General features: G+C 31.7%; 2 protein-coding genes across 5 annotated transcripts; one reads left to right on the plus strand and one right to left on the minus strand.

Moving 5' to 3' along the window:
* Nucleotides 1-324: 324 nt before the first annotated feature.
* LOC140961067 (patatin-like protein 2) lies at nt 325-3470 on the minus strand. The gene is made up of 7 exons (XM_073419385.1): nt 3324-3470; nt 2426-2607; nt 2021-2207; nt 1617-1778; nt 1123-1422; nt 653-828; nt 325-403 (listed from the first exon to the last, which is right to left on the minus strand). Exons 1-7 carry the CDS (start codon nt 3468-3470, stop codon nt 325-327), a joined length of 1233 nt encoding a protein of 410 aa, XP_073275486.1.
* Nucleotides 3471-10023: 6553 nt separating this feature from the next.
* On the plus strand, nt 10024-15063 carry LOC140961831 (uncharacterized). Of its 4 annotated transcripts, none has more exons than XM_073420561.1 (8): nt 10024-10169; nt 10940-11047; nt 11125-11266; nt 12692-12939; nt 13638-13896; nt 14024-14203; nt 14337-14492; nt 14639-15057. In XM_073420561.1, the coding sequence occupies exons 4-8, from the start codon at nt 12740-12742 to the stop codon at nt 14804-14806; spliced, it is 963 nt and encodes a 320-aa protein (XP_073276662.1). In that variant the 5' UTR covers nt 10024-10169; nt 10940-11047; nt 11125-11266; nt 12692-12739; the 3' UTR covers nt 14807-15057. The 4 variants fall into 4 exon arrangements, with proteins under 4 accessions (XP_073276662.1, XP_073276663.1, XP_073276664.1 ...); XM_073420562.1 differs by having other exon boundaries at nt 11136-11266; XM_073420563.1 differs by lacking the exons at nt 10024-10169; nt 10940-11047; nt 11125-11266 and adding an exon at nt 12212-12524 and having other exon boundaries at nt 14337-14496; nt 14639-15063.
* Nucleotides 15064-15893: the final 830 nt, after the last annotated feature.

The following is a 15893-nucleotide window of genomic DNA, read 5'->3' on the forward strand; positions in this document are numbered from 1 at the left end:
ATTATTATTATATATCTAAAATATGTCACGCGAAAAAATAGTAAGGCTTCTAATATCCCTTAATTATATCATAAAAAAACATATGATGTGTAGGTTTCATCGTCATTAAAAAAAGTCGATCTTATTTAGTAACTTATCAACAATACAACACATAATGATTTTATTGAGAAACCAACTAATTACATATGGAGGATTTGCAAACGTGCACATGTTTACAAGTTATTATTACAAGACATTAGACAATAAATGAATTTTACAGATTAAAATAAAGAATTAATTACAATGAATTGAATAATTAATTAAATAATTATTTATGCCATTGAATTAATTTGAGGTTCCATTGATGGAGGGACGTGATTTTGACTGGCGAAGCCTTTTTTCTTCTGATAGCATTTTCGCAAACCTGCAAGCAAAAATGACTTACAAATAAAATTTGTACGAGAAACTAAATTTGGATTATTTAATATTCTAATATCGATCTAAATGATTTTGTGGAAAATTATAAATTTGATCATGAACATTTTTTATCATTTGTATTATCAAAATTCAATCTTAATATATTACTTTTATTTATTCGTAATTTAAGTACTTGATAAAAAATAATAAAATTATATAAATATATATTTTGAAATATACATTATTAAGAACTTACTTTTTCAAAGCTTCCTCATTTGTACCGCCATTTTCGATTGGCTCGAAGACACCGGTTTCAAAATTCACCCTTGAAACTGGTTTTTTCAATAGATTTTCCCCAATTTGGACTAGTTTTTCTAAATTCTCATCCGTTGAAAGATCGACCGAGGACACACCACCTGTTAAAGTATCCTCCTAACATTTAAAAAACAAAATATCAGTATAAAAGACAAGAATTTTACTTTTTTTTTAAAAAAATATATAAACTTGATATGATAGCTCGATTTGGTTAATAAAAATTAACTAGTACTCAAAATTTTCTCACTTGGCTGCAATATCAAATCATGTCATTCAAGAAAATTCGTCAAACTTATGCTGCGCTCGATTTCTCTCCTTTTTTTTTTGAGTTGCATCTCAATTTTAATCGAGCTCAAATCCTAAAATTAAACATAAACTATTTTCTTTCAAGATTTGATTCCTTAAACATACTTGGATTCGAAGATAATTGAGTTCAGAATGAAAAGCTTGGAAAACCACAGAAACATGCAGATCAACCATGTCTGCACTTGCTTGCATGAAAACATCTATAATTGGCGTGGAGCCTCCGTTAAGTAGCCAACCCAGAACGCCCCATTTCGCCGCGATTTTGGCGCTGTAATTCTCCGACTTGCGGGTACCAGTGCCCACAGATATCACCAAGAACCGCCCATAGTCCATAGGCTTAATGGGGAAGAAGCCTGGATTTCCTTCGAAAACTTGTTTGGTCACTTCGCTGAGAGCGACTAAAGTCTGAGAATCAGGGTTTGTTAATTACAAGTATAAATTAACATCATTAATATTCTCCGTAATTTTTTTTAAAAATACATTAACCGATAAAAAAAAAGTAATAGTATAATATATAGATTTTGATACTTAAATATTGAATGGAATATTCTAACATATAGTTAAGTCTGCATTACTAGCTAGAGCGCAATATGATTTACCGGATTGTTTGCTGCAACACCACCATCTATGAGGTTGAATTCCAGGGAGTTGCCTTGCTCATCTTGGTTCTTGAAGTAATACGCCGGAAGATAGGTCGGAGCTGCTGATGTGCCGATGCATATATCCGACAGTCGAGCATCCAGTACCGCTCTTCGTTTGGCCTGCATACATATTGGAACTTAATGTTAGATAACTTTTGTATCTGTATATATCAAATTAGTATGAGCTTCCTTCTAAATCACGTAATTTTTTGTGGAACAATTTTTTATTTTTTTTGTCATCACTGGAGGGTTGACCTGGCCGGGGAAAGGCCGCGTTGGGACCGCCCATCTCTTGGTCGGCCATGTTAATTTGTTAATTTAAGAAGTTGGGAAAACATGAGCAAAAGAAGAAGCCGGAAGACCTCATAAGTTGAGAAGATTGTGGGCTCCAAAGTCTTGATATCGAAAGTTGGAATGGTGATATTAGTTAAAGTCTCGTGCAATCTAGTGTCCCCAAGATTCTTCCTTATAATTTGGTGAAGATACTTCCCATCGTATTTTGGACCCATTACAGAATTGAGCAATCCCATTACCCATCCCAGCAATCCACTGCAAATATATTGATCAAGTAGCCGCGTAAAATTATTTTTCTTTCAAATTAAACAAACATCAGCATTACTAATTAATTAATATATATAGGTTATGTATACACTCACAAATTTAATATAAACAGCATTTTAAGATGTATGAGTTTAGTAATGGCTCCCATAGGGTTCTTTCCTAAGTTAACATGACATTTGAAGATGGAGGAAAATCTTAATTATTACCATCTTTGAGGAAATATTTTTGGGGAATTTTCGAGATAAAAGGACTTGATATCTTTAGCAGCATAAAGAGGACGATTATTCTCGTTCGGAGCAGCTAACATCGCAGTCACTAGACCGCCCGTGCTTGTTCCGGCTATCATGTCGAAGTAGTCTGCCAGTCTTGCATCCTCTCCGTCTAGCTCCTGACAAAGATAAATGAAATATATAATAATCATGGTTAATTTAGGACGAGGATAGAATTGTCATCAAATGCTCTGAACAAGTGTTTCAAAAACGTTTTTATAGAATAGTTGTCAAAACACATGTTTATTTTTAAAATAACTTTTAAAATCTTTTATAATTTTTTTGTAAAAAACACTTTTGTAAAAACGTTTTATAAGTATTTGTCCAAAGAATCCTAACTATTTTTCTTGAGCAATCATCCTTAAAACAACACTACTATTTGTTCTCACGTTGCAAAAAATTATCATCGATTAAAAATTAGAATACTTTAGTGATTGAAATAAGACTGGTAATTCATTAGTAAAATCTTATTGTACGTTATCATTAACAGGACTCAAATTTAAAAACTAGCACAAAACTTGATAATTTTAAAATTTAAAGGAATCCGAAAGAGAAAATGACTAAAAATGAAAAACACCCAAGTCAGCAAGCCAAAAATATAATTCTTCCTAGCACACTTTTTAACTTCCAAATTTTAAAAAATCATGTGCCCTAATTTAATCTCTTGTTTTTTCAATAACTATGACGCGCAGGTCTTTCTGCAACCCTTGAGCGGACGAGAAAGAAAGGATCTTGCTCTGAATGAGAGGGCTTATTATGCCATATATTTTTTGAGATGATCAAAATTTTTTTTTAAAGATAAGGTACGGTGGCCTAAAAAAGATGAACTTTTTACCTTAAGCTGAGCTTCAAGAAATTCAAGAATGATGGCAGGAATGATCCCTCTTATTCCACCACCATCGATACTTAGAATTGTGATGAGATTTCCATTAGCACAGGATTGCATATGAGAAAGATCATAAGATGATGTGTTAATATCCATTTAGTTTGTAAATGTAACAGATTTTTGTATTAACAACAAATTAGAAAAAGAGCATGAAAATGCGAATTAAATTTAACCCTAATTGTAATTAAGAATCAAGATAACCCTAATCAGCTTTTCAAGTGTGTTTATTTTTACATGGGCTTATTTATAAGAGTTATTGGACGGAAAAAGAAAATTTAATAACATCTTATGATATCATTTTTGGATAATACAGTAATTTAAAACTCAACGTTTTGGATATGCCTTAAAGACCAAGTATAATTGTCAATGCATGCATGCTCCAGTCCATCCTGTTTTAAATATATATTTAGGCAACTATACGTATGTTTGGTTATATTTTTGAAAAATAATTTCAGAAAATTAATGTGTGTGTGTATATATAAATATATAAATGTGACATATATTTGGAAGGAGATTTTTTTTTTTTTTTTTACTATAGAGATGTAGTGAAATGTCATAATGTATTGATCATTAATTTTTAAAATATTATTTCATTATCTTGAAGTTTGAAATATAACGTTATTTTAGAATATAGTATAGTATTAATGGAATTTTTCTTCAAAAATTGAGGTGAAAAAGTATTTTTAGATATATAAAATAATATATTATGAATATTGTATATATGCATTTTTTTAAGAAGAATGTAAATATGCTTTTGTTTGTATATTTTTTTGGGGGATTATTATATTTCCCAAAAAGATAAACAAACGTCATTGAGGCCAAGATATGTTCTTGTTATCAATATACCCTATGATTTGTTTTTATTGTCCCCGGAACTGTTTTGCCTCCTCAAACGAGATCTTAGGTATAATTTTTGTAGCTTTAAGCAAGCCCTGTTTTTTATTTTTACCAAAAGTTATAATTGTTGGAAAATGTGCAACCTTGATCTAATTTTAAATCATATTACATTCCAAAGATCATGTGTCGATCGTTCTTCTAACGAGGACAATTATTGCATCTCGATAATATGTTTTCTAGTAATTTCATTTCTTGTAATACAGTAGAATCGAACGCACGATATCGAGTTTGATCGATTCCAATTGTAAGATCAATCGTTTGTCGTTTTACCAAAAACTCCAAATAGTTGGTAATATCGCAACTCGATCAAATATTTTAAATCATACAACATTACTAATTAATAGTACCGCGCTTCGATAGCTAATCTCTTAATAAGGGTGATTATTAATTGCATCCCAACAAATTTATTATATTATTTGTTGGCTTGTTTTTTCTAATCTAAAATACTAAAAAGAATAATTTATTTTAATATAATTTTGAATTGATCATTTTATCTTTTCTATTTTGTAATTTGCTGTTCAACATTTCGTTTCCGAAACGAAAGTTGTTTCATTGATTTATATAAAAATCATCCAAAATAAGACATGTTCATTGAATTTATAACTTAGTCTATACGTGCATGATATCACTCCAATTTCATTGGTGCACGCACACATTATATATCTTCTCCGATCGATAACTATATATAATAAATGAGTCGTTAATTTGACATAGTCGTGATCTGGGATTGTTATATATATATACGGCCTTTTTTTACAACCATGTTGATTGTTGTGCTTCTTTTTCTACATATATAAAATTTGTATATACATGACTGATACGTTATAACTATGTACATCATCGATAATTAATCTATTGTTTGTATTAAATAATTAAGAATTGTAATGCATGTTGAATTAAATATGTAAATCATAATTATATGGATTTTTATGGAATAAAACTACATTGGAAATTATGAGAAAATCTAAATTCGAACAACTTTAATGATTTTTTTATTATTTAGTTAATGGTTCTTGTTCGGTTAAATGTGTATGATTGGAAGTAATACTGAGATTAGTGATCTCATAAGAAGTTCTCATGCGTAAAGTTGCAGATATTGCGTCGCATGATCTGGTTGACTAGGTGGCATAGTGATGCCAGATTTTAAAGGGTAATACTTTATTTGCTGAGGACATAATCGACGGCATGGACATGATCAGAAGACTATAATCTCTAAGGGATATGAGACAGTACTAACAGATAGACATGCACATCCTCGGACTCATGGGCTAACAGCCCGACCCATTAACACCCAAATAAGTGCACTATACACTGCCACAGATATAAGAAATAAAGTCGCGCTTATAGTTTTTAGCTTAGTGATAAACATTTGATCTTACCGTGTCAAATATATGTGGAAATTAGATTAAAGTACAAGAAAATTATATTATATTTCAAAAGGCTTGATATTTATCAGCTTTTAGAATTTAACAAACTTATTAGTTAATATGAAGACCATCATTATTGAGACGAGTTGTAATTGCAGGTTTAATGAGCATTTGACCACTATTATTGAGACGAGTCGTAATGGTCGGTTTAATGAGCATTTGACCACCATTATTGAGACAAGTTGTAACGGGCGGTTTAATAAGCATTTAACTACCATTATTGAGACGAGTTGTAACGAGCGGTTTAATGAGCATTTAACTACTATTATTGAGACGAGTTATACAGCAGGTTTAATGGACAATTGACAACCATTAGTAGCCACTAAATGCCCTTAAAATCGAGATTAACAGCCGTTAAATGAGTAGTAAATGCTGCACCTTTCAACTACTCATATTGGCCTATAAATAGTGGTCAAATGTTAGAGAACTCACACTACCAATCAAGCACAAAAGTTGTCCAACCTTGGAAACACCTACAACAGCCAAGTTCTTGTCCAGTTCGAGGCAAGTGGACAATATTGGAGTTCGAGTATTCCACTTAATCTTCTTCCACATTTCTTAAGGTCAATACCGTGTAAGTGGGCTTATGTATATATGTTTTAAAACACTAATGTTACTGTTTTTGAAAACTCAATCTTACACTACTCGTTTCACGTCATTTGGTTTGTAAATGTTTCGTCCCACATGACTCATCTGTTATGCTTTGATGTCTTGAAAACACATTGTTATGATTTGAATTGAAAGTGGTAAGGAAATTTTCGAGTCATAATAAGATAAGGCCCTGATGCGGTGGGTTATAATAACCGATATATGGCATCGCTCCCTTATAAGAATAACAATTAAGGACTGATCAGTATATCATTGATAAAAAGATGAATAACAGTGCCTTGTTTAATATGATTTAATGCCTTGTTTCGAATTTTGTTTTTCCGTGTCTCGATTTCATGTTGCGATCTATTCTACGATATTTCACCTTTGAATTCATATTATATGTATATCTCAATATTCTTGTGTACGATTGACTTCCACATGCTGAGTATTTTCCCCAAACACTCACCCTCTTACTTCCCTCCCCAGATAAGGGCGAAGATCAGTTAGAAGATGATAAATAACACATGTTTTGGGGTTGGTGATCAAGTTCGAGACATGAAGTTTCAAGCGTGGTTTTAGTTTTATTTTTCTTTAAGTTATCGCTTCCGCATTTGTGTTTTACACTGTAGAAACTGTCATGAGATGTGTAATAGACTGACTTTTAGTTATTTTATATACTACGTGGCTTTTTGTTTCGGGATTTTAAATTGTTAAATAATGCCGATAGTCCGTCTCGGTTTCGGGGCGTGACAGTTAATATTGCAAATGATCCATTATTGAATCGTCTTTTAGTTGGTCTATTAGATTAATTTTTCGTTTAAAAATCCAACTGGGGAACTAAAAATTTATTATAGTATTTTTTTGATAAGTATTAATTGTATGCATGCAATTAATTTTTATATTATGTATGTATTTTACAACTTTGAAATATAATATGCATAGTAAAACAGTAATAGATGGAGAAAATTAAGATTTTTGTCATATAACTTAGTCTGTTTGGACTTTAGTTTTGTAACTTGTCAAAATTTGGTTGTCATCTAGTAATTTGTATTTTTTTTTGTTTTGATATGAAATCATTAAATCCAATTATTATTTCTTATTTGACACTGATTCTCTTTTACGTACCTCATAAGATGTAAATAAGGTTCATGTTACACACATTAAACTCTATATAAGCAAAATTTAAAAAATAAATAAATAATAAAGATGCTCAATATTTCAAAATGAGAGGAAAAAAATTCGTTTTGCTCAGGTTGATTTTAATATATGTAATATATATTTTATTATCACCACATGAGCCACGTAGGATAATATCGATGCTAAGTAAGAAATATCTTTTGTTTTTAGTGATTTCGGGCAAAAAGTGACCAAAACCAAAAAAAAAAATATACAAGTCACTAGATGAAAATAAATTACAAGATTAAAATCTAAAACATATTAACTTAAATTACCAAAAGCTTAATTTTTCTATAAGAGGTGAGATATTAAAATAAAGTAAAAATAACGTTAAGAGATATAAAATATGCTTTTAAGAAATAGATTAAACTGAAAATGAAAATGAAAATGAAAATGAAGCGATGCCGATTGTCTTTTTTTTAAAGAAAAAAATTAGAACTATTTTTCTTACACGATAAAACTTTGGTCGTTATAGATGATGATGATGCATCATGTACATATAGATTATTAACGTATTTAGTTATGAAACTAATTAGTCAACAAATAAATATCATAGAATAATTATATGTGTTTTCAACAATTGGGACACACGATTATTAATTGACCCAGCAACGTATGAAATCATCGTGTATTTGGTCTCAAATTACCATCATCGGAGAAGGCATTGCCTGCCGGGAGGCAATCTGCAGGCTGCCAGCAATTTTTGAATTTGCATACACGTTATTTATCTGGTGTAAATCAATTCTTGATGACGAGGATCATTTGATTTCGGGAATTAGGTTAAAATTTTGTTCTTGATAATTGATTTAGTCATGATAAAATTTATAAATGAGTTAATTATGTCACGCCTTGAGTTCAAACCCGTGAAAAGTTTTACCATTCACGTATGATTGAGTTCAGATATTCAATCAGAGTAAATAAGATGACATGTGTGTGTTTTTAATTATCTTTGAAAATCTCCATTATCACATTAATTTTTGCTATAGGTATGGACCAGATCAACTCCTCTCACATACACAAATATATCTGTGAGACCGTTTCATAAGATACATACTTTTAATTTAATCGATAATAATATCAAATTGTATTTTAACTTAATTGAATTTATTAGGAGATAAAATTGGAAAAAAAAATAATTTAGTGTACTTTGATATATTTCGATAAATAATTTTAAATTATTGAAATTAATTTTTCAATAATTTAATGGATTTTAGATTATGAGAAAAAATAATTGGTTACTGTTGGAATGGAGATGAAATTATATATTGCAAATATGGAAATCTTTAGGTTAAATCTTAAAGTAAAATTTCGATAATTAATTTTTTTTTTTTGTCAAAACCCATTTTTGCATTTATCAAAGTATTTCTTATAATACGATTATTAGATATTTTAAAGTATAGTGTACGTATATCAATAAATTCATATGGTGTGTTATATATTATGGAAAATAAATACTTGAAATGCTAAGAGTATGTATTTATTTAATATATATTCATAAAATTTCAAGGATCGCTATCTCTGAAGTTCGACTTGATAAAATGTTTGAACATGTTCGAGTTCAATTCAAAATCTATAAATTCAGATATAAATAAAATATATTTTGAATTGGTTCGAACGGACTCGATTCGTTCAATACCTGGATTCGGTTGACATAAAGTCATATCGTAGCCCAACAAAAGCTGGTGAGCTAGGCCCAAAATAACATATACAAACTGTTTGAATGATCAAGCCCTTTTGGCAAGCTGGGTAGAAATGTACTTCACTCCTGCGGCAACGCTTAAACCTTCTACTCCATTGCTGCTGAAACGTTCAGCACCCAAATTCCCTCTCGCTCGAAAGACTATCCCTAAATCACTTATTAATATCAGCAAAAAAAATTCAAGAAATGATCGAAACTATAACAAATTCACAAAATTGAGTTGGCCAGCTTCTGTGTCCACAAAAGCAACTGAATTTGAAACAGAACAAGAGTACCATTCAGCGGAAGAATATGAAGAGCAATACGAATACGAAGGGCAAGCGTTAAAAGATGTGGAAAAATGGCTGCCGCCGGGCAGCCGGCAGCGAGAGCGTAAGCGGTATCGGAAGCAGTATCCCGGTGAAGTGAAGGGTATTACTGAAGAGATGAGGTTTGTAACAATGAAACTGAGAAACGGTGGAAAATGGAAGAGTAAAGATAATTATGCTGTAGCCGGTGCTGGGAGTGACGCGAACTTTTTTGGTTAGTTTTGTTTTCGGTTTTTTTTTCCGATATCCAAACTTTATATATTGGGCTGTTGGGATTTGAATAATGGAAACTTTTAAACATCACCCGAGGTGTAAAAAACTAATGGCTACCCGTCCTCACTCGAAAAGATGAGGTTTTGATCTTTTGATGTGGCGTGAGTAATCTGTATCATTATTCTGTGACAAGAATCGTGAATCATCACGTGGTTGCGTGATTGAATTTAACATAAATTTCATGGTCTTCCTCAATGCAGATGTTTATTTTCGCAAGACTGGATTAGATAGGTCTAATGGCCTTTCCAAGGATTTAGAGTGGTTAAGATTGCAGTGAAACGTAATTCCGCAGCCTAGCTATCCTGGGACCATGTATGCTCGATATTTGAAGGAACTAGCAGAGAAGAGTCGTCCGATGTTTCTTTGCCATTTCTACAATATTTATTTCTCTCACATAGCTGGTGGGCAAGTGATAGCGAAACAGGTACTACTTAGCAAATGAGTTATTTTATTCTTTCAAAATTCGTTTCGAATGACATGGTTTTAGCTCTAGTTCTCTTAACCCATGACATATTCTGAAAACTCCAATCTTGTGTTCTCGACTAAAATTGCTCAAAACCAGTGGCAGAAGCAGATAAAGATGGGGGCAGGGGATCAGGGGATCTGGATATGCAGTAGAAAACATTGTTGGACTGTTTTTGATGTAATTTGGAAGTGAAAATAATGGTTTGGATAAAATATCGGTTTGAACTTGATTCAAGAGTTGGATCCTTTTTCCTTGAGACAAGATTGACATAGATCTTGTTTGTTTATTTTGGTTCATTTTCATTAAATGGAAACCACTTAAATTATTGGTTAAAGTTGGGTTGAACCAAACTCTTCTAATACCAATTTCCTGTAGAAATGTACATATATGTACGAAAATATAACACTGATACAAGTGTCACCCCTGATGGCCCCTCACTGCCTCCTTATACCAGTGTTCAAAACTTCCAAAGGTTGACTGACCCCTTGAATGCATGATATGATTATGATAATGTGTTACAAGCTGTGAGTATATGTCCGAAATTCTCGAGCCTTGACTAGTTCACTAGGCCTGAATCAAAACTCAAAGCTACCATGGGTTCCATAGACCAGTTTCAAAATGTTCAAAACTTGTGTCACATCATGTTTTGCACACGTTCCGCATGTGGCATGTGCACGCGTAGTTATGTTGAGTTCCGTACTTTAAAAGCTTAAAATTTCTACAACTAGGTCTCCAAGAGGCTCTGAGAAGGAAGAGAGCTCGAGTTCTACAGATGGGAGGGGGAAGCAGAAGAGTTATTGAGGGGTGTTCGTGAGAAGCTCAATGCTCTAGGAGAGGTAAAGTAGCTAATATTCTCATATTTTTGTCAACAGACATTTGGCTTAAAATTTTAGTTTTAATTTGGTTTTTGCAGCACTGGTCTAGGGATGAGAAGAACAAATGCCTGAGGGAAGCAACCAAAACTTTTCGTTTCCTGGGGGGCAGATAGTACGGTTGATCATTTTGTAAACCAGGTTTTTTTGGGTAATCCAATTATCCGGGAATCGTCGAAAAGTGTATGTAATGTGTCTGGATCCCTCTTGGGATTTCTACTCGAAATAAAAATTTCAGTGAAGCTTTCTATGTGCCAAATGAAATTGTTTTAGAAGAATAGTTATCTGTACTTGAAATATAGAAAAATTATTTTGATGTTTTGTTTTAGGTTATAACAAGAGACAAAATTTTATAACAACTTATAAAGAAAATTATGTTTTTTCAAATCAAATTCTAAATATAAAGGCAACAAAATATACAACTTCGATGGTCAAAACAATATTTTTATCATCCACCAAATAAATTGAAAAATTGATTAGTTTGAATGATTTTATGTGGTAATTTGGTTAATTATATTGAACAAGGCTTATAGCCGATTTTGTTAACTTTGTAAAACAATATATTAAGAAAATTTGTAAATTTCAGCTGCAGAGGTAAAAACATATGATTCAACTATTTGATGCTTTCATATATATAATAATAGTACATGTATAAAATACTGCAAAGAATTTGTTTTTTCTCAAGAAAAACCATAAATTTCTCCTTAAAACGATGAAAAACAGAACTTAAACACATATTATCTAAAGTAAATATTGTTGCCGGACGGAACGATTGTCGTTTTATCAAAAATCATAGTTGATGATAAAAGTGCAAACATATTTTAAACTATACAACATCAAGTTTCGATTGTTCTACTTATCATGAACAATTATTGCACAACAACAATCTCTCTTTCAATAATAGCAATCCTTGCTATCAATGAAAATCTAATTTGTGACTTTAGCTCTAATATCAATTGTATGACCGAACACTTGTCACTTTACCAAAAACTATTGATGGTGGTAATAGTGAAAATCAATTCTTTTAAATCGTATAACGACTCAAACACCGTGTTTTAATTGTTTTATCACCAAGAACAATTATTACATACCAACTATTGTTATGATTGAGTGCTAATATGTGTGTGTGCATGTCTGCCTGTCTTTTTTTTCTTTTCTTTTTTTTTTTTTACAATTTTCTTTTATTAAACTTTGTTGCACTCGTATAAATGTTTGTTGAGGATACTGAAAGAAAATGAGGTTTTCCATGCTCTTAGTTGATATATTCCGCATGAAGATGAAGACTCTGACCCTTTCTTTCTCCATATTTCTCTAACAAAGGAGCAGACACAATAATAAATAAAAATTAATTAAAAAAAACAAAACCCAATTCAGATTTCCTATTTTTTTTCCCATAAGGTTTCGTATAATCCTCATGGAGATTTTTACATGGAAGCCACAGGTTAGGTTCGTTCTGTGATTCTTATTTCAATAAACATCTTGTGATCTTACATTTTTAGCAAAGAAAACACAAAACCATGTGATTCCATATCTTAAACATATACTTTATTTTGTTTGTAACAAATTAAAAAAATAGATTAACAATAGTTTTTATTTATGTAAATGCAGGATTTTTTGGCTGCAAAAGCACCTAAAAGGTCTCCATTGATACTGAGAATGGTGGTTTTGTTTCTTGCCATGATCTGTGGGATGTACATATTTTCAATCTGTTTAAACCAAACAAATCCATTCAAAGAAAGATCTCGTCCCACCAAAATCCAAGTGATTTCTCGACAAAATCGAGCTTGTGGACACATTGAAATTCAAGCACATGACACCGCTCATGTACATTTCCCAAATCCTGAAACATTTAGCAGGTAAAAATCCATTTGATACTAGATAGATTGAAGCGATTTTCGACGGATTTAAGATTCGTCGCAAAATTAGCTGGAGATGGTACGTCAATTCTATGCCTAGAAAATCTAGTGCACTATCGGTATTACACGTTCCAACTAATAACCATAAGTAAAGATGGACGGAGGGCAAGTTAATAATGCTTAAAAAGCGAGAATATACTTATCTATTTATTTGTTTGAGTTCATTTGTGTAATAAATTACTTACATTTAGTTACAGAACAACTTGCATGGATGTATTTGGCCATTACATTTTTTGAGGGGGCCATGTCAAGAAATGTATAATTTAATTATCCTTCATCTGGTTACCTCCTCTTTTATTCCCTTTCTGCTGTCTTCTTCATCCTTCCTTCCCCGTTTTCTCTTCGAAGAGTGAATTCTCTCAACGAAATTCGATATAATGTCAAAATCCACAGCTTAAAAAATAAAGCATTGTGACAAATAGATTAATCCAGTCATTAATTAGTCACAAACCTATATCTCAGACGCTTTTTTAGTGTGAGTTGTGCTCAACATATCGAGACACACAGCGTACATTTTGAATTTCTGAACTCAATTCCTACAAGAAACCATTTCGAGATGACCGATTTCTCAACGTAGAACAAGATTGATGCATGGAAGAAACGACATTTATCAACGAGTTCGGATTTTTTTTCCTTAGACAGGAATGTGCCTGCAATCCAGTGCGACTTTTCGCTATTGTGTCGATGCAAAGATCTGGGAGTGGATGGTTCGAGACATTGTTGAACAGTCATGTGAATTTGAGCTCGAATGGGGAGATTTTCGGGGCACAAAGCCGGAGGAGCAATGCTTCAGTGATATTGAAGACATTGGACAAAGTTTATAATCTTGATTGGTTTAGCAGTGCATCCAAGAATGAGTGCTCAGCAGCCGTTGGCTTCAAATGGATGCTTAATCAAGTCAGTATTTCAGATCTTGAAATTTAAGATTACTTTACTCCGAAAATTACACACACAAGAAATATAATGGAATAGGGTTTTCATTTCAAAATGGTTAGAATGAAATTTGTTTCGACAATTTATGAAGGGATTGATGAAGTATCATGAAGAGATAGTAGATTACATGAAGAGAAGAGGAGTGTCCGTAATATTTCTCTTCAGAAGAAATCTTCTAAGGAGGATGATTTCATTGCTTGCAAATATATATGACAAGGATGCTAAGCTCTTGAATGGAACACATAAATCACATGTTCATTCCACACATGATGTTAGTAAAAAATGCTTGTTCTTGCCTGTGTTCATCATGTTCGTTTTTCGATACGATTCCCGAAATTCGAATCTTATCTCAACGGGAAAGACACATGCATGATTATTGAAACAACTTGCTGGTAATGTTGCAGGCTCAAGTGCTAGCGAGGTATAAGCCTACGCTTAATGTAACAGTACTCCTCTCCGACTTGAAGGCGGCATCGCAAACAGTCGCAAAAGCTCTGGAGTACTTCAAAACCACTCGCCACATTCTTCTCTACTATGAAGATATACTTACAAATCACACTGTAAGTACGTACTCGTCTCATTTGCATGTTAATAAATAGGTATTTTAATTTTCTTGTTTTAGCTCATTTTTTTAATATAATTCTTTAAATTTTTTTTCTATTTAATTTGCAATTATTTTATGCCTATTTTTTTCTCGTTTTGGCAGAAACTTGTAGATGTTCAAGAATTCTTGAAGCTGCCACGAAGAAACCTAATAAGCCTTCAGGTTAAAATACACAGAGGCTCCCTATCTAACCAAATAGAAAACTGGAACGACGTCCGGAAAATCCTAAAGGGAACCTCGTATGAAAATTTTCTAAAAAATGATTATTAATTCATTGCAATTAAATTTCATAACATACATAATTTTCCAAAAATGTTCCCTCAAAAATTACAAACAAATCATATATGACAATCACTTACGAGCTTTGATCATAATTTTCGGGTGGCGCGGCGGCTCGATGTTGGTACACGCTGAATACGTATGATGGATCGATTTCAAAATAGTTCGAACAATTTAGTCCTTTTTATTAGATTTAAAACTTTCAAATTTTATATGTAATTTTTTTTTAGATTCTACTTCCATTTTCTCTTAATACATATAAATAATTATTACACCGTATAATTTTCCGGAATATCCACCTCTAGGATCTGGATAAACTTCAAAGTTTATACATATCATATCGGTACTGTAAACTTGATGTGATCAATCTTTGTATTTTCAAATATTACATAAAAAAATATATATATTTAATTTTTTTCCCGACGAAGTTTAATCTAATCGCGCTACATTTGGCTTTCATTCTGTCTGCTAGATGTAAAAATTAATTTTTTTTTAAAAAGATTTCATATAAAATATGGAAGGATGTCGATTCTATTTTATAATGGTAGAAGGGCATTGGTTTTTCTATTAACACCGTTAGTGCACTATATTTTTCATTAACAATATGATATGAACTTATTTAACGAGCACAATTTTTTTATATTTTTTCTATAACAATAAAACATCGTATTTCTCAATTTTTTTTAATTATTTGAATTAACTCTCTTATATAATTGTGCTGAATGTTATAGACAAAATATATACCATAAGCATAATAATATAATATATTATGCACACACAATATACATGTTTCAGTAGCATTTTTTTTAAAATCAAAAACGGTCTCACGGATAATTTATTGAGACAAATATTTTATTTGGGTCATCCATGAAAAATTATTATTTTTATACTAAAAATATTATTTTTTTATTGTAAATATGAATAGAATTGACTCGTCTCGCGAATACAGATCCGTGAGACCGTGTCTCACAAAAGACCTACTCAAAATTTATTTATCTTTGTTTTGGTTCCACTTGGTTTAACTTTAAATGGAACTAATTTATTTGTTCGATAAATTTTAACAGTAATCCAAACGATC

The sequence above is a fragment of the Primulina huaijiensis genome, chromosome 16, assembly GCF_012295235.1.
Source record: "Primulina huaijiensis isolate GDHJ02 chromosome 16, ASM1229523v2, whole genome shotgun sequence".
NCBI lineage: Eukaryota > Viridiplantae > Streptophyta > Magnoliopsida > Lamiales > Gesneriaceae > Primulina > Primulina huaijiensis.